The sequence below is a fragment of the Aquarana catesbeiana genome, linkage group LG01 (genome assembly GCF_042186555.1).
Source record: "Aquarana catesbeiana isolate 2022-GZ linkage group LG01, ASM4218655v1, whole genome shotgun sequence".
In the NCBI taxonomy this organism is placed as follows: domain Eukaryota; kingdom Metazoa; phylum Chordata; class Amphibia; order Anura; family Ranidae; genus Aquarana; species Aquarana catesbeiana.
The window spans coordinates 861,805,905-861,819,887 of NC_133324.1; the positions used below are offsets into that span (position 1 = coordinate 861,805,905).

General features: G+C 46.6%; 2 protein-coding genes across 4 annotated transcripts in view; one reads left to right on the plus strand and one right to left on the minus strand.

The window, feature by feature from the left end:
- LOC141116857 (cytosolic beta-glucosidase-like) overlaps nucleotides 1-13,983 on the minus strand; it is a 220,508-nt gene that overhangs the window by 199,899 nt on the left and 6,626 nt on the right. Inside the window, exon 1 of one of the 3 annotated variants that reach the window (XM_073609348.1) lies at nucleotides 2,664-2,745. The exons of 1 other annotated variant lie outside the window; for it this stretch is intronic. Coding sequence is in view for 1 of the 2 variants with exons in the window: in XM_073609333.1 (XP_073465434.1) it covers nucleotides 3,519-3,550 (32 nt within the window). In the remaining variant the exon portion in view is untranslated. Of the gene's footprint in view, nucleotides 1-2,663; nucleotides 2,746-3,518; nucleotides 3,763-13,983 lie in introns of those variants that run through there. One more of the 3 variants, XM_073609333.1, reaches the window with a different exon arrangement.
- The window catches only part of ADGRA3 (adhesion G protein-coupled receptor A3), a 104,933-nt gene continuing 92,338 nt past the window's right edge, over nucleotides 1,389-13,983 (plus strand). Inside the window, exon 1 of the mRNA XM_073609322.1 lies at nucleotides 1,389-2,600. Coding sequence (XP_073465423.1) covers nucleotides 2,371-2,600 — 230 coding nt within the window. The 5' untranslated portion in view covers nucleotides 1,389-2,370. The remainder of the gene's footprint in view (nucleotides 2,601-13,983) is intronic.

The following is a 13,983-nucleotide window of genomic DNA, read 5'->3' on the forward strand; positions in this document are numbered from 1 at the left end:
TCTACAGTATGTGTAGTTAGACACATGGATCTCATTGTGCCCCTATAGGATCTGCATGCAGTAGGATACATGAATCATACATAGCAGTCTCATTGTACTGTATATCCCTATAGGATGTGTGTAGTAGAGCACATGGAACTCATTGTATATCCCTATAGGATGTGCATGTAGTAGGACACATGGATCATACATAGCAGTGTAAAATATATATAATATATGTGTAGTAGGACACATGGATCACATTGTACAGCACTGTAGGATGTGTGTAGCAGGACACATGGATCACATTTTATAACACCTATAGGATGTGTGTAGTAGGACACATGGATCTTAATGTATAATACCTACAGGATGCATGTAGTAGGACACATAATGTAGATCTCATTGTATATCCCTATAGGATGTATGTAGTGGGACACATGGATCACATTGTATAGCCCTATAGGATGTGTGTAGTAGGAGGACAGATGGATCTCAATGTATAATACCTTTAGGATGTGTGTAGTAGTAGGACACATGGATCTCATTGTATAATACCTATATGATGTGTGTAGCAGGACACATGGATCTCAATGCATAACATCTATAGGATGTGTGTAGTAGGACACATGGATCTCATTGTATAGCCCTATAGGATGTGTGTAGTAGGAGGACACATGGATCTCAGTGCATAACATCTATAGGATGTGTGTAGTAGGACACAAGGATCTCAATGTATAATACCTATAGGATGTGTGTAGTAGACACATGGATCTCAATGTATAATACCTATAAGATGTGTGTAGTAGGACACAAGGATCTCAATGTATAATACCTATAGGATGTGTGTAGTAGACACATGGATCTCACTGTATAATACCTATAAGATGTGTGTAGTAGGACACAAGGATCTCAATGTATAATACCTATAGGATGTGTGTAGTAGACACATGGATCTCAATGTATAATACCTATAAGATGTGTGTAGTAGGACACATGGATCTCATTGTATAGCCCTATAGGATGTGTGTAGTAGGAGGACAGATGGATCTCAATGTATAATACCTATAGGATGTGTGTAGTAGTAGGACACATGGATCTCATTGTATAATACCTATATGATGTGTGTAGTAGGACACATGGATCTCAATGCATAACATCTATAGGATGTGTGTAGTAGGACACATGGATCTCATTGTATAGCCCTATAGGATGTGTGTAGTAGGAGGACACATGGATCTCAATGCATAACATCTATAGGATGTGTGTAGTAGGACACAAGGATCTTAATGTATAATACCTATAAGATGTGTGTAGTAGGACACATGGATCACACATAGCAGTCTCATTGTGTGTCCTGTGTCTGGCCCCCTCCCCACCAGCATGTCTGTTCATGGAGAGGAGGAGACACAGGAGGAGGACTGTCTGTAGTAATGCTAACAGAGTCTGGTGTGAAAGAGGCAGGGAGGACTCTGTGCAGCTTCCCGGGGGCAACAATCTGACCTCCCAAACTGAGATCCAGAGAGCGCAGACCACCCAGGGACCCCAATACCGGACTACAGGACCCAAAAGACCCTTAGGAGTGTCTGGGGACAATACCAACCAGCCTGGCTGTGATCACCTAATGCTGAGAGCTCAAGACAAGTAACAAGACCCAGAGATCCCCCCCTATCTCCAGACCCCTTCCAACCAGGAGAGAGGAGACCCCCACACAGGAGGACAAGGAGTACCAGGAGACCCTTACACTGGAAGACACAGAACCAGGGTCCCTCTTATTGGAGGAAACAAGGTAGTGGAGGACACAGAGTAACAGGGGACCCCTAGAATGGAGAACACAGAATGAAGGGGGCCCTGTACTGGAGGACAGATATATAATGGAGGAAGCAGAGCCCCCCAAAACTAGGAACACCCAGTAATCAGAGACCCCATAATGGAGGAAATACTGGGAGTAACTTTTACCTACAAAGTTCTACAACTAATTCAGGTCTTGGAGTAATCTGGGGCCCCATATTGAAGGAGTAATCAGGGGCCCCATCCAGGCGTGCAAGGACTAATCTGAGACCCCCAACTGGAGTGCAGGGACCCCCCTCCTATACATTTCCAGGAGTACAGAGGAGAGATCCCCCCACCGAGGAGTACAAAGGGTGATCAGGGGGGACCCCCACCCATCCAGGAGGAGTACAGGGGGTGATCAGAGGGGATCCCCTCCCCCCTCCAGTGGAAGAAGACCCCCGACCAGTCGGAGTGCAGACAGACACCCCCTCCCCCTCCATAGAAGGTGAATGTAGAGATCGGACACATCCGGAGCGGACACACATAGGATCCCCCCCGCACGGTCGGTGGGGGAGGGGGAGAGTCCCGGTACCGGAGGAGGAGGAGGATCCCCGTACAATGCTGGTGATGGAGGCCCGGGGCCTGTCCCCGATCATCGCTCTGCTCTCCGTACTGGCCGCCGCCTCCGCCGCCGATCTCCCCCCGGGCTGCAAGCAGGACGGCCGATCCCGGGCTCCGGGCAAGGCGGCGGGAGGAACCGGAGGGGAGGCGGGGAAGGTGATGTGCATCAGCCCGGAGAGCGGCCCGAGGTTACCGATGGGAGCCCTACCGAACCGGACCAACACCCTGTGAGTACCGATCTACACCCTCATTGTCCCCTCTTCTGATATCCCCCCCATCTCAGCACTGACCTGTCCAGGGGCACTGTGAAAGGCCTGCTCAAATAGCGACTTTCTGAAAGTCAGTATTATTTGTATATAATCAGCGACACCCCCCCATACAACCAGTCCAGGCACGCTGATTGGCTGCTGTGGAGGCCAGCATGGTACAGTGTGGGGGATTGTATTGTGCCCCCATAAAATGGGGCTTTAGATTGGCATGATGGAGGGCTGAGAGTGCTGGAGACGTCTAATATAGAGGGGCCTCAGTGTCACCCATGTCCTATATACAGACAGGCCTCCTCTATTACCCACATCAGATACAATGTATATATAATACAATGTATAAATATCATACATACTGTGATACAATTTATAAATAGACCACATACAGTATGATAGGATGTGTAAATAGTACAAATATACATAATACACATGCTGTATGATAATGTATAAATAGAACACATACAGTATGATAATATATATATATATATATATATATATATATATATAATACAAATAGGACACAATATATATATTACAAATATGATGAATATATATACACAATATATATATTACAAATATGATGAATATATATATATATATATAACAAATATGATACAATATATATAATACAATGTATAAATAATAAGCACAAGTAGGGAGGACTCAGGCTTCCTCCAAACATTAAAGTCACACTCTTTTCTTTTTTTTTTTTTTTTTAGTCCAATCAGTTATGTTACAGGTCATTCCCCGCCCACAGTTCACGTAAACAAAGGGGCGGGGTCAGATCCAATGTATAAATAATATAATATGATACAATGTATAAACATATAATACAATCTATAAATAGTACACATACAGTATGATACACTAAATAATACATACAAGTAAGGATGACTCGGGCTTCCTTCAAACATCAGTCACACTCTTTTCTTTCATCCAATCATCTGCGTTACAGGTCATTCCCCGCCCACAGCTCATGTAAACAAAGGGGCGGGGTGCAGGTGAGGTCAGATCCAATGTATAACTAATGTAGAGTTCACACACCTGAGCACATGTCATAGACTAGATATAGGCATGAGTTCATATAAAGACGCTGACATCACCATCATCATCATCCCGCCCCTTTTGTTTATAAGTGCTATGGGGGTGGGGAATAAACTTGGCCTGCCGCTGATTGGACTATAAGCCCCCGTTCACATTAAATGCGGCTTTAAAATCGTGCAACATTACTTGAAATCGCACAATTTCAAAGCCACACTTCAGTGCGACTTGGCTGACATCTGTGCGACTTCATGCACAGATGTCTATGCAAGTCGCACCTGAAATCGCAAAAAAAAAAAATAGTGCAGGAACTTTTTTTTTTTTCACTGCAAAGTCGGCGTTGCACCAATTTGAACAGTTCCATTGCCGACAATAGGGTGCGACTTGTCATTTGGACCTGTCAAATCACACGACAAGTTGCACTGGTGTGAACGGGGGGGCTAAATGAGCGTGACTTTGATGTTCGGATAGATGTGAGTTTGGAGGACACTCGTCTCTTGAAACAAGTTTATGGGAACTCTTATATTCATTAAAAGTGTCACACAATTTTGGATAGTGCAGGGGAGGGTTATAACCCCTGTCAGGTTTTGTTTCGCCATCTGTGTCCCATTGTGGAGATTTCCTCTCACTACCTGTCCCATAACCAAGCAGGAAGTGAGAGGAAATCCTTTGTTGTCGCCAGAACTGGTGTCCCCATTGAAAAAATTCCCCTCTATTTCTATCCTGGGGACAACCCAAAATGTGGGCTTTTCTCTTACTTTCACTTTTAATGATAATGGTAAACATGACAAATAGAGAGGGTGAATCTCCTTGAGAGAGGCACAGACGGCAAAACTAACAGGGGATCTAATTCCTCTACATTTTAACTGAAAAAAATGCCTTTCCTGACATATTAACTGCTGATAAACAGATTAACCACTTGAGTACCAGCCTGTAATACTCCCTATATTATCACCAGGCCAATACTCAGTGCTGTGATGGTTTGACTGACAATTACTCCATCATACAACACTGTACCCTAATGAATTTTATGTTACTGATACAAATAGAGCTTTCTTTGTTTGTATGTAATACCCACTGCCATATAAAGGCAAAAAGACCAGGACCACTTACCCTTTTTTTATTTATCTTTTAAAAAAAACAATCTTACAATCATTGGTGATCAGTGGCACTTTGGCACCCCCCCCCCCCAACTTTAATCGGTCATTTGCCTTCCTTCTGTGTTTACAAACATTCAGACTATACAGACTATACACACAGATAGGGAGCTTCCTTCCTTGTGTTTGGGCTTAATGTTTGTAAACACTACTAGTGTTTCCACTTGTGACAGCTGTGACTGGTTTACAACAATCACAAGGTACAGAGCTACTCAGTCTGGCTCTGTATATGGGGCATGTGGTCAGAGCTCTCCAATGGCAGGGCGCACTGGTCACCCGAGTGTATTCTGCAGCACCTTTTTACCTTGTAAGACACATGGCAGTAGAGAAGTGGTAAAAGTACAACTAAAGGCGAAACTTTTTTTATTATTATAATTCCGTTCGATCTTACCTGTGTCCCATTGGGAAGATTTCCCTTCACTTCCTGTCTGGTAACCAAAACAGGAAGCGAGAGGATATCCCTCCAAATTTGGGGAATCCCTGGTTGTCACCAGAATTTGTGTCCCCATTGGAAGATTTTCCCCCTGTTTCTCTTCTGGTGACAACCCAAACTTTGGGATTTTCTTTCACTTTCATTGATGACAGTATACAGGACAAATAGAGAGGGCGAATCTCCCTAACAGGGGCACAGACATCAATAAAAACCAGACGGGTCCCTCTTCACTCCATCCTAAACTATAAAAATGTTTTTTCCTTTAGTTCTACTATAAGGAAAGATTACATAGAGAAGACACGGCCAGAACACTGATCAATATTTTGAAGTATCAGCTGCTTCTGTTGCAATTGTAAGGAACATACCGTATTTCAGTTTTTCTCCCACAGATATAAGACAATATTCCTCCCACTGACGCCAACATTGGGGCACTATTCCTCCCACTGACGCCAACATTGGGCACTATTCCTCCCACTGATGCCAACATTGGGCACTATTCCTCCCACTGACGCCAACATTGGGCACTATTCCTCCCACTGACGCCAACATTGGGCACTATTCCTCCCACTGACGCCAACGTTGGGCACTATTCCTCCCACTGACGCCAACATTGGGCACTATTCCTCCCACTGACGCCAACGTTGGGGCACTATTCCTCCCACTGACGCCAACATTGGGCACTATTCCTCCCACTGACGCCAACATTGGGGCACTATTCCTCCCACTGACGCCAACATTGGGCACTATTCCTCCCACTGACGCCAACGTTGGGGCACTATTCCTCCCACTGACGCCAACGTTGGGGCACTATTCCTCCCACTGACGCCAACGTTGGGGCACTATTCCTCCCACTGACGCCAACGTTGGGGCACTATTCCTCCCACTGACGCCAACGTTGGGGCACTATTCCTCCCACTGACGCCAACGTTGGGGCACTATTCCTCCCACTGACGCCAACGTTGGGACACTATTCCTCCCACAGACGCCAACGTTGGGGCACTATTCCTCCCACAGACGCCAACGTTGGGGCACTATTCCTCCCACTGACGCCAACGTTGGGGCACTATTCCTCCCACTGACGCCAACGTTGGGCACTATTCCTCCCACTGACGCCAACGTTGGGCACTATTCCTCCCACTGACGCCAACGTTGGAGCACTATTCCTCCCACTGACTCCAAGGTTGGGGCACTATTCCTCCCACTGACTCCAAGGTTGGGGCACTATTCCTCCCACTGACTCCAAGGTTGGGGCACTATTCCTCCCACTGACGCCAACGTTGGGGCACTATTCTGCACAATTTCTACTCCCAATGGTCCCAGTCTGGCCCCCTTAAAGTCAAAAGGACAGTAAACTGGTCCTGTGTTTAGAAAGTTTGGAGACCCCTAATTTAACACACTGAACACAAATAAAACATTTCCCAGTAAACTGTTTTTACCACAGAACTTGAGGTTTACAGCTCTCAATGCTGCTGGCTTCTGCTCTCTCGGTGCTGCTTCCCTGAACCTCCAGAGTTTGTTGATTGGCATGCAGAGTATCCATACATATCCAGAACTTTTAGGTGACTGCCAATTTGTGAAGCAGTACTAATGGTATTTTTGCTTGTGCTTGGTGCAACTTCCCACCCTTTTATGTAGCAGTGTAGTGTAGGGGAGATCCTCTTGGAGATTGGAAAACTTTGTTGAGTTTCAATATTATTATTATTATTATTATAGAGGGTTTATATAGTGCTAAAAGTTTATGCAGTGCTTCACAACATAAGCACTGCAGAGGCTTCCATCTTCACCCCATTTTCTTTCTGGGCTCACAGGCTGCCGCCGCTTGAATGGCCATGATAACGTCACTCCTGCACATACTTGTGGGAGTCGTGGCTGCGTGGCACACAGCTCTGAAGGAATGGCATGGGTATGCACTTCATTCAAAGTGCCTGCGCAGGTGATGTCACTGGCTGCCACTCACTAGAATATCTCCTTAACGGTGCACAGTCAGAAGATCTTCATTTTAAGCATCTTCAGCTCCAGGAAGGTTTTACCCCCTTCATGATCAGGTCATTTTTTGCGATACGGCACTGCGTTATTTTAACTGACCATTGCGCGGTCATGCGACATTGTACCCGAACAAAATTTATGTCCTTTTTTTTCCCCACAAATAGAGCTTTCTTTTGGTGGTATTTGATCACCTCTGCAGTTTTTATAAAAGAAAAAAGAGCAACAATTTTGAAAAAAAAAACAATATTTTTTACTTTCTGCTATAAAACACATCCAATAAAAAAAATGTAAAAAATCAAATTTCTTCTTTACAGAGGAGAAGTATAGTTTTAGAGCTAGTCTGTTGGAAAGATTCAATTTAGGCGCCACATCCCTTATTGCAAGAATAGCATAGAAGGAGAGAAATTGGGACTTTTAAAGTGCACACATATACAAAATTTAGAAGAATAGAATTTTTTTTTATTGAATTAAAAATACATATGTGAAAAAAGGGTAAAACCACAGTACATCGGTAACAAATATCAACAGAAGTAAATTGTCTCTCAAAGATTCTCAAAGTATTCCAAAATTCGCTGGTAATTCCTGAAGCCCTAGGCAGCATGCCTCCTTCCATGGACTGAACCAGGTGGCTTTGTTTAACAAAAAGATAGACCTGACCCACCCACTTGTTGACAGTTTTTGGCCAATTTGGGGCAATTTGTAGGCATTTTGTCAAGGCATCCTTGAAGAACCCAGAAGGCACCCTGATTGAAAAAGGCTGGTGTATATTAAATAGTTTGCATAAAAAGTTATAGTATCTACAACGATGCTATGTGTACTGGAACTTGTAAATTTTTTTTTTTTTATACTACTAATGGCGGCAATCAATGACGTTTAATGTGAATGCGTGCTGCGCAATCTGATACTAACTGACGCTGGGAGGAACTAACTGAATGCCACTGATATCACCAGTGACACTAATACAGTGATCATTGCTGATAAATGATACTGTCACTGTACTAATGACACTGGCTGGGAAGGGGTTAACATCTAGGGCGATAAAGGGGTTAAATGTGTGCCTAACTGTGTGTAAAGTGTGCTGCTTTTTTAGCCAGCCCAGATCGTGGGCGGCAGGGCTGGACACTTGGTTGTCTAATTTCCGGGGTTGCGATGCACTCAGCTCTCTCCCCTCCATCCATCCTAGCTGTATGATGGGGGCGGGGTCTGACCTCAGACACATCGGCGTCATGTTCAAGCATGCCCCACGGGTGGCGCCAGTTCTTGTTTCTCGACCTTTTCTATACCCTGGGTGGTGGGCTCCCTCACCTCCTCTATGCTGTTTAGATGGCGTCGCATGACGTTGGCAGGACCCGCCCAGGACTGGGGGGTATATCATCTGGGGCCATCCGACAGTTCACTCCTCCAAAACATATATCAAGGAAGGGATCACTCTGAGTCACACTCGTATCACAGACGGTAGGTTTATTTACATATATATATATATATATATATATATAATATACCTTTTTAAATTTACTTGTTCACTCACACACCATCATGGGTGGGTCATTTCTTTAATAATCCCTATACACATTTTCTGTTGGTGTATTTTCTGCCTACCTGCACACCCTTTTAGGTGTGCTATTTACTTTCATAATCTCCATACACATTTTATCACACATACACTGTGGTCCCACATATGGGATCAATTTGTACACACTTTCTTCACACACATACTATCCTTCATTTAAACATCTACATGTTTGACCTGTGTCACACATTTTTAGTTTATTTAGTTTTTGTTTCCATTCACGCTTTTTCATAGATTTGGGTCAAATATGCACACAATACCTTTAGGATATGTGACGTGACTGTCTGGTTTGTTCCATGGCTGCTGTTCCTCCTGACCCTTTCTCTGATTCTCCTTTCTGATGATTGGCAGTCAGCCATGAAACGCGTTGGGTATACAACTAGGGGTGCCTATACAAGTTTATCTCAATCATGAATTTCAATATCATCATCATCTACTTGGGGCTGAAACGATTAATCGATAAAATCGATAATAATCGGTAATGAAAATTGTTGTGAACGATTTTCATTATCGATTTGTTGGTCTGCTAACGGCATGCACCTTCCTCCATTCCAGTCCCGCCTCCGCCAGAGTGTTACAATCCCCTGTGTAGTGTGTACAAGCCGGTGCCGCTGTATTCTCATAGCGGCGCCCATGTGACCAGGCATGTCTGCCTCTCTCCTCCTCGCTGACGTCAGCAGGGTATTCTCAGCCACGCCGGCTTTGCTGCCTTCGAGGTGAGAGAGAGAAGAGAAGCAGCCGTGAGTGCCGAGCTGCAATATAAGGTAGCGGCTTACTTTTTTAATACAATGAGTGAACTTGGCAAAACATTCATTTTGGTATTTCTGTGAGGACAAGTGCCCCATCATTGGTGTTCCTGTGGAGAATGGTGCCCCATCATTGGTGTTCCTGGAAGGATTAGTGCCCGTCATTGGTTTTCCTGGAAGGGGGAATAGTAATGTCCCATTCATTGCTAATCCTGGGGGGGGGGGGGGGGGGAGGATAGTGCCCCATTATTGCTGTTCCTGGGGGGGATAGTGCCCCATCATTGGTGTTCCTGGGAGGAATAGTGCCCCATCAATGGTGTTCCTGGGAGGAATAGTGCCCCATCATTGGTGTTCCTGGGAGGAATAGTGCCCCGCCATTGGTTTCCTGGAAGGGGGAATAGTAGTGCCCCATCATTGGTGTTCCTGGGGGGATAGTGCCCCATTATTGCTGTTCATGGGGGGGATAGTGCCGCATCATTGGTGTTCCTTGGGGAGTGGTGTTCCTTGGGGGGGGGGGGGATAGTGCCCCATCATTGGTGTCTCGGGGGGGATAGTGCCCCATCATTGGTGTCTCGGGGGATAGTGCCCCATCATTGGTGTCTCTGGGGGGGATAGTGCCCCATCATTGGTGTCCCTGGGGAGAATAGTGCCCCATCATTGGTGTTCCTGGGGAGAATAGTGCCCCATCATTGGTGTTCCTGGGGAGAATAGTGCCCCATCATTGGTGTTCCTGGGGAGAATAGTGCCCCATCATTGGTGTTCCTGGGGAGAATAGTGCCTCGTCATTGGTGTTCCTGGGAGGAATAGTGCCCCGTCATTGGTTTTCCTGAAAGGGGGAATAGTAGTGCCCCGTTATTGCTGTTCCTGGGGGGGAGTGCCCTATTATTGCTGTTCATGGGGGTGAGTGCCCCATTATTGCTGTTCATGGGGGGGAAGTGCCCCATCATTGGTGTTCAGGGGGGGGGGAGTGCCCCATCATTGGTTTTCCTGGGGGGAATAGTGCCCCATCATTGGTTTTCCTGGGGGGAATAGTGCCCCATCATTGGTTTTCCTGGGGAGGAATAGTGCCCCATCATTGGTGTTCCTAGGGGGGAATAGTGCCCCATCATTGGTGTCAGTGGGAGGAATAGTGCCCCACCCATCATTGGAGCACAGGTGTGTCAGGAGGAAGCTGTCTGGAGCTGCTGCAGGTGATCCGTGTGAGAGGGGACTGGTGAGGAAATCTATCCCAGCTCTCCTGGCCCCTTTCTGGGGAAGCCATGGAGGCCAGCAGGGCCTCTCCTGCTGGAAGCTCCCAGCCATCTCCTGGGCCATCAGGTGACATGCCTTCCTCTGTACAAGCCATGGCTTGTGATCTTTCTGCCCCTGGTAAGGATGAAGGCTCAGAGGCAATTCAGGAGCGAGTGGTGGCCGGGATTAAAGCCCTGAATAGGGAAAGAGACAAACTCTATAAACTGAGAGCGGAGCTGAAGCGCTTGAGAAGGCAGCGTGAGGGCTTACATAGCCAGAAACGAGGGTCCATGGATCCGGAGATCCAACTGGCCAAGGTCCGGGTGGAACATCAGGAGACCATTGTGTCCATCATGGAAGGAAGAGATGGGCCATTTAAGGAAAAATTCTGCAATGACAGAAGGTTTGCCAGGATGACAAAAATGGAGGTGGAGGAGGAGACCCCCAGTTCGGACCCCCTGCCCCCTCAGGGAGAGGTAAGCAGCCCCATGCCTTCCCAGGACTCAGGAGGCATGCTCAGGGCCATCCAGGCAATGGAGTCTCCTATACGGGAAGATCAGTTGGTGTTCCATGAGGAGGACATTACTGATAACATGCCTGACAAGGTAAAGCCTGTCAAGCCCCATGCGGTGCATAAAACTGTTTTTGTGAACACTGTGACTGATACAGACAATGTGCCCAGTGACAATCAGGCTGCTAATCCCATTTGTAGCAATGCTGTGCCTGCTGATGCTGCAGTACAGCAAAGTTTGCATTTAAAAAATGACATTCCTGCAGATGAACTACAACATTCAGCAGAGCCAATTAACCCCCCTTTAGCTGAGTCTAAAGCTGTTTGCCCCACAGCTGCTGAGGACTCTACAGCACAGCTTCAGGAGACAGCTGGTATTGCAGCAGAAACTGTGATTATTCCTGATGGGAATGTGAATGTTTGTGTGACTGATAAAAATCATCTCAGTACAAGTGTGATGAATAATGGTCCCAGTTCAAGTGTGATGGACAGTCCTACCAACTCCGTTCCAGCAGATAATAATAATTGTAACGTACAGACTAATGTAACATCAGTGTGGGGCCTTGGCCCTGATAAGCCTACATTTGCTCAGGTGGTACGCTCTGCTCCTGGTAGCTCCGCCCCCAAGAGTGTTTTCCCCCTGCGACCTACCACCTTGAGCACCCTGGGATCTGGTCTTGGGTCTCTGGCTTCTGCTGGGGGTCCAAGAAGAAATGTAGTGATTCTTAAATGGGAAGGTGGTGCAATCCCTCCAGCACGGCGTGTGGTGGTGGACATGATTTTGGAGATGGGTTTTGGGGCAAACGATCTGTATGCCCTAATACATGTTGCTGGGAGCCGGGAATATACTATTAGTTTCACCAGGCCAGAGGGTCTTGACCTGTTCTGGGAGCGATATGAGGCTCGGTGCAGGTCAAGACCCGAATGGGAAGGTCTGACCCCAGTTGCAGTTTCACAAAGGTCTACAGTGAAAAAAATCACAATTATTCTCACTAATGAGAGTGTTCCTACTCGAGATCTAGAGGTCTGGTTAAAGAATTATGGTGAGGTATTGACTAAGCCCGATAAAATACTTGATGAGCGTAACATCTGGACTGGGGGTTGGTCGGTTACAGTCAGGTTGGCCAGGGATGGGAATGTTGTCCGTCACCTGCCCTCCTCAGCTTTTATAGGGAGGGATAGGATGACTATTTTCTACCCTGGTCAGCCGAAGCTGTGTCACCGCTGTGGAGAAAAGGGGCATTTGAGCTCTTCCTGTTCAGCCTTGATATGTTCGGTGTGTCGGGGTCAAGGTCATATGGCCAAGGACTGCACCGAGATGATCAGGTGCAACCTGTGCCTGCGTGTTGGCCACCCATATAGCAGATGTCCTGAAGCCTGGCACAATATGGAGAAGGAGGTAATTGATGACATGTCAAGGCTGGACAGGATGGAGGGTGATGCCCCTGGTGTACCATCCTCCTCTGTGGTGACCGACTCCCCTGGTCCTGCTCAGGATCCCTCTCCAGTACCTGTGGCCACCCCTCCTGTGTCTGTAAGTATTCCTTCTGTATCTGTCTCTGTGTCCCCCCAGCCTACTGTATCCCCTCCTCTTGTGTCAGAATCTTCCAAGTCTGTGCCCCCCGAGTCAGTTACCCCCCAGGAGTCTACCCCTCTTAAGTCTGATTCAAAGGGAGCACCCACCCCACCAGGAGTGGTAGCGGGTACTAAAAAGGTTGCTTCTTCCTCTATAAAGAAGTCTTCTGTAAAGACTTCACAGAAAAAAGTAAGAGATGACGGCATATCTGAAGCTGACCTGCAGTACCTAGAGGAGAGAAGGAAGGTTGGGAAGCGGAAGAAGCAGGTGGTGAGGACGGAACAGGCTCCAGTGCCTGTCTCCAACCGTTATAGGTCCTCTAATTGGGAAATTTCTTCATCTGGAGCTTCTTCGGAGCGAAGTTCTGATTCTGAGATGGAGTTTGAGGCGGCCTCAAGAAAGAGAGAGGCTTCTGGTGATGAGCAGCAGAGAGGAGCTAAGAAGCAATCCACCCAATAACCCAAATGGCAGTTCCCCCTCCGTTAAAAGTGGTGACAATAAATGTCGCCAGCATTAAGTCAGTAAGAGCTCGTTCTATGGCCTTCTTTTTGTTCAGCCAATTAGATGCTGAAATTTTATTTTTGCAAGAGACTAGGCTCACCTCCTTGGCAGATATTCATATGGCCAAGAGAGAGTGGAGGTATGGTCCATCTTACTGGTCTCTTGCGGCCGAGCCTTACGGCGGTGTGGCGGTGTTGTTTAAAACCGGCATGGTAACTGTCCGGCGGGTTATTGAGGTGGAGATTGGGAGATGTATGGTCTTAGACGTCCTTGTGGGAGGGCAGGACCTGCGCCTAATTAATGTTTATGGGCCGCACACAAAGTGGGACAGGAAATGCCTTTTTACAAGGATCAAGCCATTTCTTTTTACATCCCGGCAAGTGGTCTTTGGAGGTGACTTTAATACAGTAACTAGGCCCAAGGACAGGAAGGACTTCAAGGACAGGCTGGGATATGATAGCGTTTTTTTAAATAGTATGGTTAGGGATGCTGGTCTTGTGGATGTGCACATTAAGCACCTCCCGGATGACACTGGGTTCACCTTTCATCGAGGTAATAGTCAGAGTAGAATAGATAGGTTTTTTTTGAAGGAGACC